The 20,399-nt window shown below is 46.5% G+C and overlaps 1 protein-coding gene across 1 annotated transcript in view; it reads left to right on the top strand.

Moving 5' to 3' along the window:
• The window catches only part of LOC144770823 (guanylate-binding protein 3-like), a 78,399-nt gene extending 60,024 nt beyond the window's left edge, over positions 1 to 18,375 (top strand). The window contains exons 9-11 of the mRNA XM_078655596.1: positions 8,764 to 8,866; positions 15,647 to 15,840; positions 16,610 to 18,375. Of these exons, the coding sequence (XP_078511722.1) occupies positions 8,764 to 8,866; positions 15,647 to 15,840; positions 16,610 to 16,828 (516 nt within the window). The 3' untranslated portion in view covers positions 16,829 to 18,375. The remainder of the gene's footprint in view (positions 1 to 8,763; positions 8,867 to 15,646; positions 15,841 to 16,609) is intronic.
• The last annotated feature ends 2,024 nt before the right edge of the window (positions 18,376 to 20,399 follow it).

Raw genomic sequence — 20,399 nt, 5'->3', positions numbered from 1 at the left:
GATCACCTAGCATGGGGTGAACCGCTACAGCTTCCCCCAACTCCCCTCACGGATGTCCGCTCCTGTACCCCAGCCAGGGGTCCTGACAGAGCGAGGTCGTCATCTTGCAACAGTTGCTGTGAGTTCGAACTGTGCGCTACTGTGTAGTGTGCTCATGCCAGTTCCCTGGCTTGAGCCTGATTCGAGGTCAAAGTATCTGCCGTATTTAGATGCTGCTCTTTGTTGCCTAAGAGTTGGAGCGGAGCTATAGAAGAAATGTAAAGAGAAATAGGAAGAGAGAAAACAAAAGGTAAGAGATGACAAAGTTACAGGATATCGATGAGAGAACCAAAAGTGAGAGAAACAAAAGTGACAGATTGCAGAGAAACAAGGAAGAGGAGCGCTCCCCCACTGAGGCCCAGACAGCTCCGCCGGTGCACCATGAGCATTCCCTGCAGTGCTCCCGCTGCTCCCTGCACAGCACTCCCACTCCGTGCACAGCACTCCCGCTGTTCAGTGCACAGCACTCCGTGCACCGCTCTGCCGGTGCATCTAAACCCCGCAACACTCCCTGCTGCTTTGTGAACTGCTCTGCCGGTGCACCGTGAGCATAACCTGCAGCTCTCCTGGCTGCTCCATGCACAGCTCCACTAGTGCTCCATGCACAGCACCCCCAGCGCTGACTCCAGGCTCCTGCGGTGATTCAGTGGGGGAAAGGAGGGAAGAGATCACTCGTGCTGCAGCGGATATGCTCAGTCTCGGGCGGGGTAGGGGCAGATGGATGATTCACTGTGTGATCTTGTGGCCTGCAGAGACCTGTGCAAGGTTACTCACAATCCAGTCCAGGGTTAATCCACAACCAATAACCACCCAATACCCAAAGCATCAATACAGAGCTGATCAGTTTTGCCGCCAGATGGCCACAACGAGGTGGACGAGCTGGAGTACAGGTTCAAGTCTGTTCCTAAGGGCCTGTGGTACCTGCCACCTGGTTACACAGCCTCTTCCTCTAGCCTTACAGGCTCCCACAGCAGAGCTATCCCTCAGGTTAGACAGCCTCTATCTCATTTCTTACAGGCTCACAGCAGAGCTCTTTCTCAGGTTACACAGTCTCTTCCTCCAGTCATGCAGGCTCCCACAGCAGAGCTATCCCTCAGGTTACACAGCCTCTTCCTCCAGTCTTACAGGGTTCCACAGCAGAGCTATCCCTCAGGTTGCACAGCCTATTCTTCCAGTCTTAGTCTCACAGCAGAGCTATCCCTCAGGTTACACAGCCTCTTTCCTCCAGTCTTGCAGGCTCGCACAGCAGAGCTATCTATCAGGTTACTTGTCCTCATTTCATCTAGTGAAGCAGGCATGCTCCTGGCCCAGCTTCCCTCTCCTGCCTTAGTCTCACAGCATAGCTATCCCTCTGGTTAGACAACACTTCTAATCCGGAAAATATATGTTTGAGGCATATGGGCTGCAGACCGCACACTATTGCATTAGATCAACATCTGGTGGTGGGCCCGGATGATTATACTTTGTTGTTGTCTTGGAAGAGTCTTTGTCTGCTGGATAACTCCTCCCTTGGACCGTAGCGCGCATGTGCATCGACTCCATCTTCAGATTGTTTTTTTCCACCATCGGGCTCGGCTGTGTTCATCGTTCAGTCCCGTTACCAATCTCTTTTCGAATTCATAAACAATCATAATGCCATCAGCATCGTCTTTGACAGTGATTCCGGTTACCTGCGTCGAAGAAAGGCTTCGCTTCTCGATTCCAGCGTTGGTCGGGGCCGTCGGGCCCAACTGCGCCATTGGGCCTTTGGCTCATGGAAAGAACACCCTTCAAGAAGTGCCCTCGGTGTGGACACTAATTCCCTCACACCAATCTTCATGAGGTTTGCAATCTGTGCTTATCTCCAGTGCACAAGAGTCCAGACTGTGAGGCCTGCGCTTCGTTCCGGTCCAAGAAAACTATCAGGGACCGTCGAGCTCGAAGAGTAATGGCGCAGTCATCTTCGTCGACACCAGACCTCATCATAGAATCATAGACGAGGCTCCGATCGAGGTAGACGCCAAAGAACAGCAGCACGAAGACATCGCTTCCGAAGCAGAGGATTCAGCTTCTGGAGCCGAGGATCAATCCGAAGATGAAGATCTTCCAGCTGGTCAACAGGTCGTGAGTACAAACGTCGACCCTGTTCACCCCACCATACCGGGACAGGCTTCGGTTCCACCTCCACCTTCGGGTCCAGGTGCACACCGACCAAAAACCTCCAACGCCCCGCCTTCTGGCTCGGCAGCGAAGAATATAAAAAAGCCTCCAGTCGACTCGGGCTCGAGTCAGTCTGTCGGTCCCGAGAAGCAGAAGGTCCTTACGCCAAGATGAACGCCGGCACCGAAGCATCCATCGGTACCGAAAGCGATCGAGCCGCAAACAATCTTGGCAATCTCGGCAAAGAAATTGATTTTTAAAAACTGTGATAACTTTGTATTTTAATCGCGTTGCGCACTCCCCCCCCACCCCCCCAGCACTGACCTCATATCCCCCTAGACAGTCGATTTCAACACTGTCAGGACAGGATTCCACTCGCACGCCGCCATCACCGGCCGCGAGGAGCCACGGACACGCCCACCTTTCGTGGCCACGCCCACCCCTCACCAAGCAGATAAAAGCGCGCCCTGAATAATAGAGACGCATTAGACCTGAGTCTCCTGAGGCGGAAAGCCGGGAGTGAAACCTTGCTAAATCTGTGACATTGATTTGAAAAACTGTGATAACTTTGTATTTTAATCGCGTTGCGCACTCCCCCCCCAGCACTGACCTCATATGCCCCTAGACAGTCGATTTCAACACTGTCAGGACAGGATTCCACTCGCACGCCGCCATCACCGGCCACGAGGAGCCACGGACACGCCCACCTCTCGTGGCCACGCCCACCCCTTCAACGCTCATTCTCCTTCCATAAATTATGTGTCAGTTCAGGCAGCGCAGCGGACGGGCGCAGCGGGCGCGCCGTCAGCGCGCCGAAGGCGCGCCAAAGGCAAGCCCGTCTGGGCCCGTCCGGGCCCAGACGGACCCAGGCCCAGAGACTCTGTCGGATGTCCCTCATGACCGCGTGGTGTATACTGGAGACATGCTCCGCGCACTTCAACCTAAGAAAATCCTGGCCTGCTACCACACGCACACTGAAGGTAAACCCTTCTCTAATTGTATGCGCTGCAATCCGACTCCCTTGGGCTCAGCAAAACCCTGACTGAAGATGGGACTTCTCAACTGCCGCTCCCTTCCCAAACATGCGCTCGAAACAAACCTGTTAATCCAAGATCATGATTTCGATCTGCTGTTTTTAACGGAAACGTGGCTATCAGACAGTTCCGACTCGGACATCGTCACGGCCCTTCCCCCAGGGTACCTCTGTCAAGCCTTACACAGACCCAAAGGGAGGGGAGGGGGGGTAGCCATAATCTTCAGGGAACAACTCACCTGTAGAACTTCCAACGCCCATATCGAGGATTGCGAAAGCTGTCAATTCTCCATCCAAACCTCCCCAGCTCACTCCCTGTCAGGGCTATTGATCTACCGCCCCCCAGGTGCCCCTGGGAACTTCCTCAATGCCGTTACCGAATCTGCTTCACAATTAGCATCTTCTGCCTCCAACTTTATTATTCTAGGCGACCTGAACCTTCATTTCATGGACCCTACTGACCGGATAGCCTCCGACCTCCTTCAAGACCTATTGTCACTCAATATCCGACTGGTCAACAATGAGCCTACCCATGAGAAGGGACACCTACTGGATCCCATCCTTACTAATGTGGCAACCATCACCACCAGGCCACCCTTGACCCTTCCATGGACGGACCATTCTCTGGTCCCTATCTCCTGGGAAACACCCACCATGACCCCTCAAACTACTAAAATTCAGGTCACCGATAGACGGTGGAAGAAACTCATACCTGGGGAATGGGCCACTGCTCTTGCAGACTCCATCCCTGAGCCATCCACTGATCCTGCCACGGCCGATAAGCAGTTCAATGAGTGGATCACCTCTTCTCTTGATACACTCCTCCCTAAAACTGCCTCCTTTAAACATCCCAAAAGAGTATCGTCCGCTTCATGGTACACTCCAGAGCTTAAAGCTCTGCACCAAGAGTGCAAGAGAACGGAACGCTCTTGGAGAAAAAACAAATCGGAAACAAACAAAGATGCTTATTCTATTTCTCTCTCAATGTATAAAACTACGATTCGAAAAACGAAAAGTGCTTTCTTCCAGGAAAGAATAGAGAAAGCGGTATGCTCAAGTAAGGAATCCTACGCCATCCTAAAAGAACTTCTGAAAACCCCAGAACCTGGACCGAGACAGCCCACAGACCCCAAAGCCGATCAGGAAAAATGCCAACAACTGGCCAATTTCTTTCATGAAAAAATTCAAAAAATTCTTGATTCAATTCCCACCGCGAATCCGTGCGAGGAAAACGATCTCCCGCACTCCCTAACACCCAGTTGTCTCTCCTCTTGGGGTCAAGTTACGATCGAAGAAGTAGGAAACACGTTAAAATCCATAAAAAGCGGATCCCCCAGGGACCCCGCCCCACTTCGGATCCTCAAGGAGGTAGCTCCCACGATTACTCCCCCCCTGACTCATCTGATCAATGCCTCATTCCAACAGGGAGTCGTACCCCCGAGCTGGAAGACGGCAGTCGTGAAAGCTCTATTAAAGAAACCTTCCCTCGACCCTGAAAATTTAGCTAATTACAGGCCCATCTCCCTACTCCCAGGAATCAGCAAGATTGCTGAAAAACTGGTTAATAAAAAACTCTCCCAGTTCCTGGAGGTCAACAACAAGCTAAAAAGTTCCCAGACGGGCTTTCGCCCAGGGCAGGGCACTGACATCGCCCTCCTGGCAGCGGTAGAGGAGGCCAGAGCACTATTGGACGGAGGAGGATCAGTGGCAGTGATCCTCCTCGACCTAAGCGCGGCCTTTGATACCGTCAACCACCAACTTCTCATTAAAAGACTCAAGAGAGTTGGTGTGGAAGGCTTGGCCCTATCCTGGCTCTCATCCTTTCTGGCTCAACGGAACTATCAGATCTGGGAGAAGAACGCCCGCTCCTCCGAAATTCCCCTCCAATGTGGTGTGCCTCCCTGAGCCCCACATTATTTAATATCTACATGTCCACATTGGAGGAGGTCATCACCCCGTTCGGAGTGAGCGTCGTCAGCTATGCTGACGACACACAACTAGTGGTGTCACTATCTCACCCCAGACAACAATCAGCAGATTTATTTAACTGCCTTACGCAAGTCCACTACTGAATGAGCAGCTCAGCCTTAAAATTAAACGGGACAAAAACTGAGGTTCTGCTCCTTGGCCCGAAAGGACTCACACTCTCCCCGAACATCTGGCCAGCCTGTCTGGGCCCCCCCCTGACCCAAAAGAAGAAGTAAAAAGCCTTGGTGTGTGGCTCGACACAGACCTCTCGTTCACTGTACAGGCAAAGAAAGTAGCCGGGACCTGCTTCGGGCTCCTGAAATCGCTGAGGAAAGTCCTGCCCCTCTTGCCCTCCAACTCCCAAAAATTGCTAATTCAAGGCCTAATACTCTCGAGGCTTGATTACAGCAATGTGATCTACCTGGGCGCCCCCGAAGCGACGCTCAACAAGCTTCAGAGAATCCAGAACACTGCGGCTCGGATTCTCACAAATACCCCTGCCAGAGCCTCGGCTAAACCTGCCCTAAAACTCCTCCACTGGCTCCCGATAAGGGAGCGGGTCAAATTCAAGGCCCTGTGCCTAGCCCACAAACTGCTACAAAATCAAGGCCCCCTTGTTCTCAGGAAACTCATCATACCCTATAAATCTACAAGACCCCTCCGCTCGGACACGGAAAACTTCATCACTATCCCCAGATTCAAGAAAGCCCGCTCAGGAGGAAGACGTTTTTCAGTCCATACTGCACGTCTCTGGAACTCACTCCCCCGCGACCTGCGACTTGAACTACAATACCTTCGCTTCAGGAAGCGGCTCAAGACTCACCTCTTTCCCCAATGAATCATGCTCGCCCGTAACCCTGATCGTCTGCCCCCTTCCCCCCTTCGTTTCTCCCCTGTCTCACTGAACTTAGGAGATAGGGTCTGTTAGCGCTGGGATACCTCATGGTGACTACGCACTCTATAAAAATAAATAATAATAATAATAAGAGGTTCCCAAAGCTACCGAACCGAAGACCACCCCGGTTCCGAAAAAAGTGGACCCGAAGACTGCTACGGTACCGAAACATACTTTGGCTCCGAAGGTAGATGAGTCCAAATGTACTCCGGGAAGAAAAGACTCGGATCCAAAGAACACGGATCCTAAGAAAAAAACACGATAGCAAGTCTTCGGAACCGAAACCAAAACCTGATCCAAAGACAATAGCCACTGTAAAACATAAGCATTTCGGCCCCAAACAAGATAAATCGGCGCCGTAAAAGGTTTTACCAGTAGAAGAGCTTTTCCAACCTGACCCAAAGCAAAAGACTCTTCATATTAATCCAAAGACTGGACATGTCACTACAATGCCTCAAAAGAGGAAGATGGACTATCCTAAACTAACGCCAGTTCCTCTAAAAAAACATGCTCAAACTTCCCCCATAAGGATTCCTTCACCAGAAGTAGAAATACCAATGGATATTTCTCCTGTACATTCACCATCTAGTACACATAGTCTTATACCACAAGATGAGGATGATGGGTACAGTTACTCACAGGAGGTAGAAAGTGAACAACACATAGACGACATTGATGACCCAGATGATATTCCTGGGCCATCAGGTGACCCATGGGATGATTATAATGCACCAGATGCACCAGATATGCCACAAGATGATGTATACCCGTCTAGACCATCTCCCCCAGACGATACTATTGGGTTTACGCAGCTCATTCATAGAGCAGCCACATTCCATGAAGTAGACTTGCACACACACAGATCCAGTGGAAGAAGACTTCCTCATGGACACACTACTGTTGTCACATAAGACCACAACCACACTACCAATACTTAGGTGAGTGGTAAAACATGCACCCAAAATATATAAAGACCCCGTCAGAGCCAGGGTAATTAACCCCAGACTGGAAAAAAAGTACAAAGCAACTCCAACTGATCCAGCATATATTAAAGGACAGTTGCCATTGGATTCATTAGTAGTGTAAAATGCGAGGAAAAGAGCTAACTCGCAGACAACAGGGGATGCTCCACCACCTGACAAAGAGTCTTTTAGATGCTTCAGGAAAACACACCATCTCACAAGCAGCCGATTTCTGGAGGATTGCTAACACTCAAGCCTTATCAGCAAGAATGACAGCGCCCATTATGATGAGTTCGAGTCACTCCTGCAACACCTGCCAGAACAATATAAGACTAGGGCTTCTGCCTAATACAGGAAGGCAAGGTTATTACAAATACCTCCATACGCTGTGCACTAGACACTGCAGACACAGCCTCTAGAGCAATAAACACAGGGGAAAAAAGATACAGATACGGCAAAATCTATGGGAGCTTTACAAACGCAAGCCCATAGACTTTCCTTTCGTCGCTCCTCATATAGGGGCGCCTCTAGGGGTTTTCAAACTGACAATACCTCCTCTTCTTAGAAAGCGCCCAACCAAACCTCGCCCAGTAAGGGATATTATAGAGGAGGGTATCAAGGAAACAACAATAAGGGCAGAGGTAGAGGCAACAATAATCGCAACGCCTCTACTTCAAACAGTGACTTCCCTTCCATCCCCCCAGACCATTCCACTCCTGTCGGGGGGGTGGGGGAGATTACAACAGTTCATATCTGTCTGGAACTCCATCACCACAGACAGGTGGGTGAGACAAATAATTCAGTCAGGTTATTGCCTGGAGCTCACTTCCACTCCTCCAACAATACCACCCAGACAGCGTCCCTTGTCACAGGAACACCTCATACTACTAAGACAAGAAGTAGCATCTCTACTGCAAAAGAATGCAATAGAACCAGCCCCAAAACAACATCAAAACACAGGAGTTTATTCTCTGTAATTTCTCATACCCAAAAAGGACGGGTCCCTCAGACCTATTCTAGATCTAAGGCCCCTAAACCTGGACATACAATCAGACGACTTTCATATGGTCACACTACAACAGGTTCTACCGTTGCTAAAGAAAGGTGACTTCCTTGCCACATTTAATCTCAAGGACGCCTACTTCCACATTCCCATACATCAATCGCACAGAACACTTTACATATTTGCATTTCAACTCACTGTGCAATGATTGGCTGACACTAGATGCTGTTACTCAGCCAACTAGCTATTACTGATTTGCCTTGCATTTTTAAATACTTTTATGTGGCGATCTAGTTTGTTTGTCTAGCTGCTACAGCTGTCTGAGGGAATTGTGCTCCTTGATGTACATTCTTGATTTTCAATTACTTCCTGTATCTCACTGCAATGGGCTTTAGAAACTATGCAAATTAATAAACTTGACTTGACTGAAATGAGAACCCGGTCATGCATTACTGTGTACAAAGAAACATGCTCCTTAACAGTCTGAGTAGAAAAATAACTCTGCAGTATTGTGCCAGTAAAATAATATACTAGCATTTGACAGCCCTCTACAACTCCATCAGAGAAGCAGAGAATAATGTATGTGGGTAGCACTGGTGTTCGGAATATTGTAAATGTCCACCTGAGCTCTGGGATCCCTTGGCGTCTTCTACCACGTGGCCGTATGATGACTTGCTGCAGTTTTACACTGATTTGATTTTCCCTGTCATTGATTTTTTTGTAGGCAGATGAGGAGCTCAAGAGCTTCTTGAAGGGCCAGGAGTCCATGGCTACATCAATCCTACAAGCTGACAATGCCCTGACGGAGAGTGACAAGGCAATAGAAGGTGAGAGGTCGCATAAGTGGACAAAATGGCAGGCAGAGCCTCCCAAAATGACATGCTCATGCCTGCTGTTTACATGGGGTCCATATGTCTCAGCTCTATGTATTCCAAACTGAATTATCGTCCAAGTAGGTGGAAATCCATCATTCCTGGAATGATTCCACCTTTCCAGTCTCTATTCCAGATCATTCTAGGTTCACTAACAGAACAGGAAGGAGGTATTAATGGACCACTTGCGTCATTTTACATATCTCAGTAAACCTTCATATCTGCAGGAAAATGAGGCTCCCCTTCTTCATTACCTTGACCACCATTTCTGACCCTGCAACCTAATGCAACATTTACAAAATCCTCCTCATCTCATCAGTTCATTGCCCCAATCCATTGTGGTTAAAGTCCTAGTCCTCAGTAGGTAGGCTCATTCAGCAGCCTCCTCCGCTGTCTTCTCTACTGCTTCTTCCATCCTATGGAAATATGTCTCAATGGTGTCCTCTGTTGCCTTCACAACCTTCAGGATCCCCTTCCACCACCCTTTACAGACCTCAGGTGTCTCACTCAGAGCCATTGCATACAACATAGTACAGATCCACCTTCACTACTCAATGCATTGCAGGTTTCTTGTAGTCAGCCTCTTAGGATGCTACACTCCTCTTACTTCCAGAGCCATGTATTTATTTATTATCAACAACTTTGAGACACTGCAGTGAATAAACAACTGATGATAAATCATAATACAGAGTTGATTATGTGTGGGCAGGAGGAATCCAGTCGGGGAAGGTGCATCTCTTATGACATTCTTCAATAGCGGCTCTGGACTTCGGTGAAAGCGATCTTGTAAAGTTCAGTTTTTAGCAGTTTTCTAAATATGAGGTGGTCCGCTTCTGATCTGAGTTTAGGGTCCAGGGTGTTTTCACAATTTAGAACCTATCACTCCCAGAGATCACCCTCCATATTTGGAAGAGGTGTCCGAGTTGTGCATGACCGTCACTAAGTTCCAAGAGGAGATGTAATGTGGGTCCAATTTCTGCAAGGAAGTATGATGGACCTTTTTTGTTCCAGAAGGCCATGGGCTAAATAGTACACAGTACCCTAAACGTAATCCTAATCCGTTAGACCCAGTTTAGCCTGTTCAAGTCTCTGTAAATCGAAGGACATCTTGGCTGCTTGGCTTTGTAGACTTTGGAGTCAGGCTCTTTGGCAGGTCTCCGTAAATATCATTGTGGTAGTAAATGTGTGGGAGAACGAGACAGCGTGTAGTTTCTTTTTGGTGCAAGGCTTGGACTCGCCTGGACTCTCTGCCCCTCTCACCGCCCGTGGCCACCCCGCGCTTTAATAGGACCGTTCTAGGGTTGGAGGAGGAAGCGCCAGCCACAGCCTGGGGAGGGATGTCTCTGCAGGAGCCTCACAACATAACATTTTGTGCTTCTGCGTGTTTCTCTGGAGAGGAGTGGAAGCTGTCACACGACTAGCAGTAGGAACTTTACAGGAATGTGATGAAGGTAATTCACCAAGCTCTAATCTCACTGGGTCCTATAATTGCGTCCACTGTCTCTACATTAAGAGAAAAAGAAAATGAAGAACTCTGTCCAGTGGATGACCTGTACTCTGGTAGAAGACACGCGATTGGTCATTATCCGGGTGGGTAACACGGATAACAGCAGCCATCTGCTAACATACACTCCATCGAAGCAGATGCACATCCATCCAAATGTTAAAGGGCAGTCGTCCAGAGACACGTTAACCCACAACAACACACTTTCTTGAGACATGTGAAAGGCACAGCCACTCACTAACTGAAACATACAAGAGCATGCGCAGTCTTCCTTTGATGCTGCTATATTGCAAATATAGGGACACGAGTTGGCCTTACGGCTAGGGCGGTCGACCTCAAATCTGGGGAACCGGGTTCGAGTCTCAGCAAAGACGCTCAACATCCTGTGATTCTGGGCAAATCACTTAATCTCCCTGTGCCTAACAAAAATGACTGTGTCCTCACGTAACGCAAAAGGCTTTATATACTACTGGATATATCACTAAAAAAAGCTGCCATCATATGAGTTCAAACTGGACATGTAGGAAAGACCCCACTCTTCACCATTTTTGCTTGCCTCGCATGTCTCGTGCTCAATACTGAGCATGATGAAGATAGGTGAACGGTTTTTCCCATGGTTCCAAACCTGAGCAAACCCTAAAATCTGTATTTCTTTGGAGCCGAAAGCGCAACTACAACTAAACTCTCTCTGCCTTCAAACACTTGAGGACTTGTACCCAGAGGTGTGATTCTTAACACTAGATTCATTTGAACACAAAGGAGGAATGTCGCCTCTAGACATCTGTCTCTATTGGACACTGAAAAAATCTTTGCAAGCTCGATACTCCACATTTATAGCACTAACCCTACCTTTTCAGACTTAGCACTGATATGTACGACTCTGTCCCCTGTGTTCTGCAAACTAGGGCTTTGCCCTAATTCTACACGGTTTCGATTTCCCACCCACGGATGCCTGAACTTAGTTCAACACTTGACAATCAAAGCCCAGGGGCAACATTACACATGCAGCGTGTTTTCCTTGATTGCAATTAAAAAGATGTGCTAAGTGCAATTAGGTAAATCCGCCACATTATGGTGAATGTGCTGCCCCCAGGGCAGCCGCACACTGATACTGATTTGTATGAAAAGCAGCTGTTTTGAAGCTGCTGTGTGTTTCACAGTGCAGTCGGAAACTCTCCTGGAATTTTAAAGGGGAATAGAAATTCCCTTGCAGGCGGGTGCAGTCATTGACTGCACTCGCCTGCAAGGGGATGTCTGGGGGGGTCCATAGAACTCTCTTTACCCCCTGCAGAGGACTGCTGTCAAAAGGTGGGAAGCTATCAGTATGCCTCCTGTTGAAGCTCCTCTTCGCATAGTGATGAGTGGACATATATTGGAGACATGGACTGCCAGTGAAAGAATGGATAAAAGTATTACTGTTTTGTAATGACGCACAATGGTGCACTGCATATCTATGCCTCAACACTACCTCTTACATCAGGGATGAAGGTAATTTTGTCCTGTTTGCGTTAGTATTGGATCTTGACGTGAAAACAAGTTCATATGAGCTAAATATGTTTTGTGTTCTGCAGTTTTCCTGTATGTACCAGCTATCTGCAAGTATGAAATGATGAAATTGTTGCTCTGTATTGTATGATTTTGACATTGACTGTTTGTATTGTAGTGTAGTTCCTATAGTACCCCTACATGACCTGTGCTTTTGGACAACATACACTGTGGGTCTGGTGATAGACTGTCTCTGTGCACCGTCACCGAGTATGTTAGTAGGGTTTGCATTAGCAAGCTCACAGTGCCACTAGAATCTCCTTTTATCAGAGAGATTAGTTTTTGGCAAGCTCAGAACACATCAAGCCCTGATTCCTCAGACTCGTGGAAACAAAATACTACTTTTCACCCAGTCACTTGTGCTTGCTCATTTGGTCTCAGGGACATGCACAGAAGAAACAGTCGAGAATGTTTACAATAAGAATTAATTTTACCATTGTTCTTCTAGTGTAAAATATATGCGCTGCTACAACTGTTACACAGTAGCAGAGATATAGGATCAGCAGTACAGTGAATAAAAAGGAATAGTATAGTTCTACCATTTTGCAATAGTCATGAACATATACGTGAATATAAAATGCATTTATAAAATAAAGCACATACTCCTACGATGCCTGTCTATATGTACCCAACTGTACTTAGCATGTGAGTAGGTGTGAAAGAGCTAATAAGCCTAGGAGCCAAGAATCCTGCTAGGATTTAGTTTAACCCCATTACCTGAATAATGAGTGTGGGACCTCGTCCTGGTCTCCTGTTGGACACCCCGCAAGGGATGTTTAGACCACTGTCAGCCGGAGCGACTGCATGCAGGAGCCTCAGCGTCTCTGGTCAGTGTGCCGGCCTTGAAGTCTTGTTTCCCTCCAACTACTGATAGCAAGAGGTGCTGTATTTATACAGAGTCCCTTTGCCCCTTGTGCGTATGTTAGCCATTGTTTAGTATGAGGATGATGTATGTGATTAAACCTTGTGTGTTGATAGGTAGTGTCCTCATAAATTGTTCATATGTGCTAAGGATAATGTCTTAGCATTACTGATTGGGAAATCCCTCCCTCTGCATGGAACTAGGTGAAAAGTTTAGTCCATAAAAGGCGTCAATCCGTATAAGGCGTTCTGTCCCTATAAGGCGTTCTGTCCTTATTGGGAGTTATGTCCTTATAAGGCTCATTCATGTGAAATGTAGGGGAGATGATGTAGGGAAAGGGTAACATTTTTCCTGGACCTATATTAGAGTACCTATATAAAACATAACAGTATGCTTTATTTGTTATCAAATTTAACGATGACTTAAAAATAAAGTAAAAAATAAAATTATAGATGAGGGGTTGGTTGTATTGGCTTTGTTGATGATGCAGTTGGTGTTGAAGATGATGCGAACCGACAAGATGAGCCAGTGGAGCTGCGTCAAGTGCTGTAGTCCTCTTTCTTCAGGACTCACACAAGGCTTTCTTCAGGACTCACAGGAGGTGTGCTTCATCATGTAGGATCCCCTTAAGGATGCCAGTATGGAGTATAGGACGTCATGTACAAGAGTGTTGTTACCATCCACTTGCAAAAGTACAAAGGCTTGAACAGTAGGTCTGATGTAACTTTACGAAAGGAACAATTTCACTTTCGTTAGTATCGAGAACTGTTACCAGGCAGTTCTTGCTTTCTTGGCATGTGTTCTTGCAAGGTGAGTTTGGCGTGGAGGGTGAATCCAAGTGCCTTATTGTTGGGTGAAAGTTAGGCTTTGAATTCACCATGGTATTGAATGAATTAGCTATTTCCTGTTCTAGGAAAATGAATGGAATTCTAGCTTGGTTGGGTTGAGCCTGTGGTTGGCGCTGGACAGTCGGGTCTGAATGAGTGCAGGAAGTGTTTGAGACACTAAATGCTTGAAGTAGAGCAAAGTTTCAAGTCAAGGTATTTATTGTCCTATATAATTAAAAAAAAGAAGTTTTCTGTGTGACTCATTCCAAGAGCATCTATGGTCTAACTTCAAGGTATTCTGTTGAATAGTATGAAAATTAGTGTAATGTTGTTATATTATCATACACACATTAGTCAAGCCCCAATAATTTACCCTTTGGTAGAAATTATATTGCTCTTGATATTAGATATATCCATAGAAGGTGCAAATTATACAATGGAAAAGTGCAGACGACACAGTGTTGGTGTTGGGTTATTTATCCCAGAGTGATATCAAATGCATTGCATCATATCCCTGGTTATCAACAGTTTGTAGCACAGTTTGTGTTGGAAGATTATATTATTCTTCCATGTTATTCTGTAACCAGGGAACTGGGTGTCTGCATTTCCACCGAATTCCAAGTGTAGGGTATCGCAACAGTTTTGCATGTGATCCACCAACTCTATGCAGATGAATTACCAAGGACATCACTAAGTATCTGTACAAACATCCACATACAGCCGCCAGAGGAACACATCCGTCTGAGATGTAACATGCAAAATCACTAGAGAGAGCTTCTACAAATACTGCAACCAATGTACACATTATCCACCCATGTGGGATCTCCACGGAGCGCTCAGTAGCACTCAAGAAGGTCAAAAGCTGTCCTGCATCCAGCGCGCACACCATCTACTGAATGTGCGATGCCGCTGAAAATACCCCACATCTGTAACATCTCTAGAACCCCCTGGACAACATAGTGGGGCAGTGCGGTCCTGTCCATAGATGTATCCTGACATCCCCGCTTTAATGTTGGCATGATTATAAAATAACACAACATTAATCATCGTACAATTCAACTGAATACGTTGACGTTTGACTATAGGTCTATACGAGTGTATAGATATATATTGTTGAATTTTATGTTATCAGAGATTAAAGCCCAAAGGTGCTTCATATGGAAATGAAATATGAAATACCAGTATTTGTAAAGCGCAAACAATTACCCCTCAAGGCGTCAAGGCGCTGGGGGCCGTCGGGAAGATTAAGCGAGCTATTGCCCAGAGTCACATGGTGCTGGGCCGACCTGCCGCCGGTGCCGGGGATTGAACCGTGAGCCCCTGTGTCCTGGAGTCAGCTGCCCTTGCTGCTGCGCCACACCTCTATGGAGGTTGAGCATATCGACCATGGACAGTAGGGAAGCCTCGGTGACTAATCAGGTGATGGGGTCTTTTAGGATCTGAATATTTCATCAGTATGGAGGAAGGGGGAAAACGGATGAAGGACTTTAATAATCATGGTCCTGAGATTCTGTATTTTGTGGGCCACTTATTTTCTGTCTGCTCTGAAGGATCACTGTAGCTGCAAGAAGAGCTGTTAATCCCAAAAGGAGGTGTGAATTTGAGAAAAGATAGATTTGCTTTGGGCTATATAGAAAACCAAACATGGCTCCCAGGCGGGCACACACTCACTATACATTGGTATGGGAGATTCCATTCACAGGGGCTTATGGGGCATTTTTACATCAATTGTTTATAATTGGGACTGCTGCCAACTACAGGCAAGGGCTCCAGCAGGTCTAACAGATGCCATTGCAGCACATCCACAGTGCACCATGTAGATTCCTAAGTCTTGATTATTTTAAGTTTCTCTACTTTATCCTAAGTTTATCTTAAGTATCTTTACTGATGATAAACATTAAGATACCTATTTTTATTCACAGGCTAGATATTTTTTTACTAGACACTGTGACTGCTTTCTTTAGCTTCTTGTTGACTTTCCTCCTTTACGCCTTCAGCGGAGCGGATGCGGGCAGAGGCAGCTGAGCGCGAGCGACAGGTGATGGAGGAAAATCAGGCCAAGCTGCAGCAGAAATTGGAGGACCAGAAGCGCAGCTACGAGGAGCATGTGCAGCAGCTGATGGTTAAGATGGAAGAGGACCGAAAGAAGCTAGTGGAGGAGAATGAGAGGGTGATGACCAGTAAACTCAAGGTAAGGGCAAGTCCACTCCGTAAGGCAAGGTGATTGCAAACACCACCAGATCTAGGTAGCAACCAATCTAACCATTCAACACCTTGGGCTCACTCACCATCTAATGATGGTACTCACCATGCATCCAGGGTTCACCAGTCACATTTCAGATGCATAGGGCTCAATATACTTGCTTCAACTGCTATTGGTTAATATCCATCTTTATAATACCTGTATCCTCCATACACATGCTAGGGCTCTTCAGCTATCCCTCTCATGCTACAACCCACCATAAATCCTTCACACACCATCACAGAACTCCTGATACTGCCAGGGCTCTCCAGCCACCCTTCTAATACCCTACCCTGGGCCCCCTAGCCATTCTTATAATGCCAGCACTCACTATCCATGCTTCTGGCATCTAGGCTCACAGCCACCCATCTAATACCACATCTCACTTTAAATCTACCTAATGCTAAGGGCTTAACATCCATGTTTTAAATGTAGGGCATCAACATGCATCCTTCTAATGCTTTTGCAATTTACTTTTATTGAACAGTGACCTTGAAGCAACTTTGTACTTTTCAATAAATCTCCTTTTCTAGTGTAAAGTATTTTTGTAGTTCCTTTTTCCAAGTACATATGTCACCCTGTTCTTTCCACGTTATGTGGTTTTTGTTGTGTGATGCTACGTCTGAATTTGCACAGGTGAAATTTGGGGCTCCCCATTATGTCACCTTCGAAATCTGAAAGGAGGCTTGTTTACCATGTTTTACCCACTGCCTTTCAGGAACAAGAGAAACTGTTGATGGAAGGCTTCGAGCAGAAGGCCAGGTCCCTGCAGTCCCAGATCGAAGGCTTGCACCGTGAGCTGGCGAATGCCAATAACAAATCCTCCTGGTTTTCTGATCTTCTTGGTGGAATTGGATCAGTTGCAACTATGGTGTTGCCAGGCATTGGTGGCAAATTGTTTGGTATTGGGACATCCATTGTTAGTCGGTTTTTTTGAATCTCACCTCAAGTGTGCACGCATTCGGAGAATGTTGTGTTCTTTATTGGACCATGTTCAGATCACCAGATATTCCTTCCTCGTGATGACTTGCTTGTCATGCCTACATGTGATGAGAAGTTTTGCAGTGAAGGTTTCAGGCCAATCTGTGGATCTGAAATAAGTTGGAGATCCCCATACTGGCAGCGAATGGGCACTTCTCACCCGGCCTACACCACTGGACCTCAAAAATATTGATGAAATAAGACTGAGAAGTAATCTGTCTAATCTCACCTTCTACGCTTGTGATAAATGTCTCACTTGTTCTCGCTGGGGTGCAGGAATGACCAGAATACCCTCTAATTACTGCCTGCGGAGGGGTTTTGTAGCTGTGGGTGTTTTGCAGCTTTGTGAATAAACAGATTATCTTTGTCACTCTTTGTGCTGAATTCAAGTCTAATGGCTTGCACTTAGTTCATATTTTTTCAGCTAGAAGCAAAGTGGGGGAGGGCCACTCACTGAAATATTTCTGATCAGCAGTTTCCATAATCACAGGGAACATGCACATAGAAGGTTGTTCCATACAGTGACTTCTCGTTGAGTGCGCCTTATGCTATCATTAGTAAGGGACATGTGAACCATATGTCCTGCAAGAAAAGGCTCACTGAATGGATGAATGGGACATGGCTCCTCTGCAATAGGGCTCCTTTGAATATCACTAGGTTGGGGCATGAGTTTAGCCATGCATTGTGTAGGAAGGAAGAACTTAACATGGAACCTCCTTCAGATGTGTGGGATGGGGTTTGAACCATGTGCCCTACAGGAAGAGCCTCCATGGAACGTAGCGTGTAGCATGTAGCATGTAGCACAGTGTGAATGACAGCCTCAGGTATCCAAGAGAATAGACCACTGCCCCAGGGGTTACTGTATACTCCTTTCAATGTACCTTTTACAATATTCCTTTTTTTAGGCAAAGAAGCCACACACTCAGCATGGAGAGACATGATATAATAGTGGTGGATTACGATAAAGCCATGTAAACCATTCACTTTTGAAATGCACAAGATACATCTATTATGTTATGTAATGAGTTCTTTGGAAATAAGGAGATGACATGACATTTATACTCAAAAATACAATAGACAGTTCAGCTAATGAATGGTCCCTAGAAAAGACTCAAGTCAAGGACCTGGACTGTTCAAAGACAGGAACAACCCGAGCACGGCTTCCTCACGGGGAATGGACATTAATTCAATGATATTTTGCACATTAACACCATGAAGAGGGCTTCTATTTTGTTGATTATCTGAAATGGAAAAGCACAGAGAAACACATGCATGTGGAGAATGCTTGTTCACATAAAATAAAAGTGCACTGTTGCGGGCTGTTTCTAATCACCAAAATTGTTTATGTATCTTTAAGTTATCAAATGTTCTCATGCAGTTGCATCTCCTGTAGTGAGTTCAAGATCATATCTGATCGATTGATCAGGTACTAGAATGGCCTCTGGAGTTGCATTGTGTGTTGTCTTGCTGTGGCAGACTACAATAAAGCTGGATTTGAAGTTACCAAGATCTTGTTGGTTCTCCTTCAACACAACATATTTAGGTGACGAGCTGGAGACAGCAATACTTTGGATCCTCATAATTACAGGGATTGGACTACCTAACCCAAAAGTACTGTCTAGTGAAACTTACTTGGGTACTTTCCCCTGCATGATTTCAACATTCATACCTGTGTTTAGGTTTTACACTTAATCTGTCTCAAGAGCTTCCTCATAACAAGTAGCAGTTCAAGCGCAGCTTAGCCTCGAGTTCAACAGAACAACGGAGCCTCAGAATTCAATTGGGCTTCTGGCTCATGGCTTGAGCGATCTGGGAATAACCAGAATCACAGGATTCAGTTTGGGGCACATCAAGTTTCAGGAACTTACCAGTTGACAGCGGAAGCGTTTACTGGATTGAACTCTTTTGATAGTGTGGCTCCTCCTTGTCCGCTATTTGACTGGTGTTCGTCTGACTACATCTGGATTAGTTCATCTCATACTTTGCCTATTGGTTAGTTACTTGTATATATAGGTGTTATTACCTTATTTTAAACCAGTCAAGCAGAGAATACATATTTTCAACGATCCAAGCTACCTCCAGATTTTCATTTGGCCTCTTCCTGGGGTCTTAAGTTTGTTTTTCCCGTCCCTATATATTACACCATTTGTCCAACATGCAAAATGCAAATCTTCCATATGCATTTTACCTGAGGCTGGTACACCCAGAGTGAAATGGAAGCAATGGTACAGATGCTTTGATAGTTACTTGTTTGAAGTGGATGGGATAATATGTGATCCTCTGCGAAAAAATGCTATTTTGTAATAATTGTTTAGGTTCTGAGGGCCATAGAACATTTGACCACCACCGATGTCATCTGTAGGGGATGAGTTTATTGAGACTGTCAATAGACTTGAAACTTATTATAAAGATGATTAAAGCATTTTTGTAGAAAGACACATGCTTTTTACACAACAACAACAACCCAATGAATTGATTGATCAATTTTTGGCACAATTAAGGATTTTACAGCCTGATTCATCAACGGGACGGTTTGCGTGGCCCTAATAGCGAATTATAGCGACTCGCTATAAAGGACACGCAAAACGGTATTCATGAATAATTCAGAGAAAATAAAGCGAATCGCACGCGGCCGCAAATACCGGTTGCGACTTCCGAAAATCGCATATAAATCGCTATTTCCGGCAACATCCGTGTCGGAATTGCGAATTCTCTAATAGCTAGATCGTCAATAGCGGGACCTAAAATAGCGCGAGATCGGGAAAACGGGAAGTCGCATGTCGAGCACAGCGATGACATCACAACCAGGAAGCAGCCAGGGCCCACCCCCATACACCACAGTGAGGCAGACCTCGAGTCAGCAACTGGAAGAGCTCCAGCAAATCTGTCAGGAAAGTACTGAGCAAGTACAGTGCAGCAATGTCAGAGGAGCCAGTTCCTGGGCCCAGCAACACCACAGGGCGTAAGAGAAAGCTGAAATTCTCCGAGCAGGAGCTGGAGAATTTAATTGAAGGGGTGGTGGCCAACCACTCCAAACTGTTTGGGAAGGACTCCAGGAGGGTGGCAGAACAGGAAAAACGCAGGATCCTGCAGGGTATAGCGTCGACGGTGAACTCCGTGGGTGTGGCCGACAGGTCACTGGACGAACTTAAAAAATGCTGGTACGACCTCCGAGGTCGTGCCAAAGAGAGGGTGGCAGAGCGCCTTGGAGAATCATCGGGCACAGGAGGGGGAGAACCTACAGTCCCTCCAAACACCCCCATGGAGGACCAGATAGAGAACACCCTGGAGACAGAGGCAGTCATCGGAGTGACTCGTATGGACTCATCCCGCACCACCCAAGACACCCGAGGTAAGTGGCATGCGACTGCGACCCTGTCCCCTATGAATGTCCATGACCAATTAGCCTCCCATATTGTTCCATAGTCATGCCATCATTCCACATCAGGTAATGCCCTGAAGCATTGTGGGACATGTAGTGTGGCCACAATGTAGATTTACCACAATGCAGCCAGACAGGTTCCAAA

This window comes from Lissotriton helveticus, chromosome 7 (genome assembly GCF_964261635.1).
Source record: "Lissotriton helveticus chromosome 7, aLisHel1.1, whole genome shotgun sequence".
NCBI classification, from domain to species: domain Eukaryota; kingdom Metazoa; phylum Chordata; class Amphibia; order Caudata; family Salamandridae; genus Lissotriton; species Lissotriton helveticus.
This window is presented reverse-complemented; position numbering and strand designations above follow the sequence as displayed.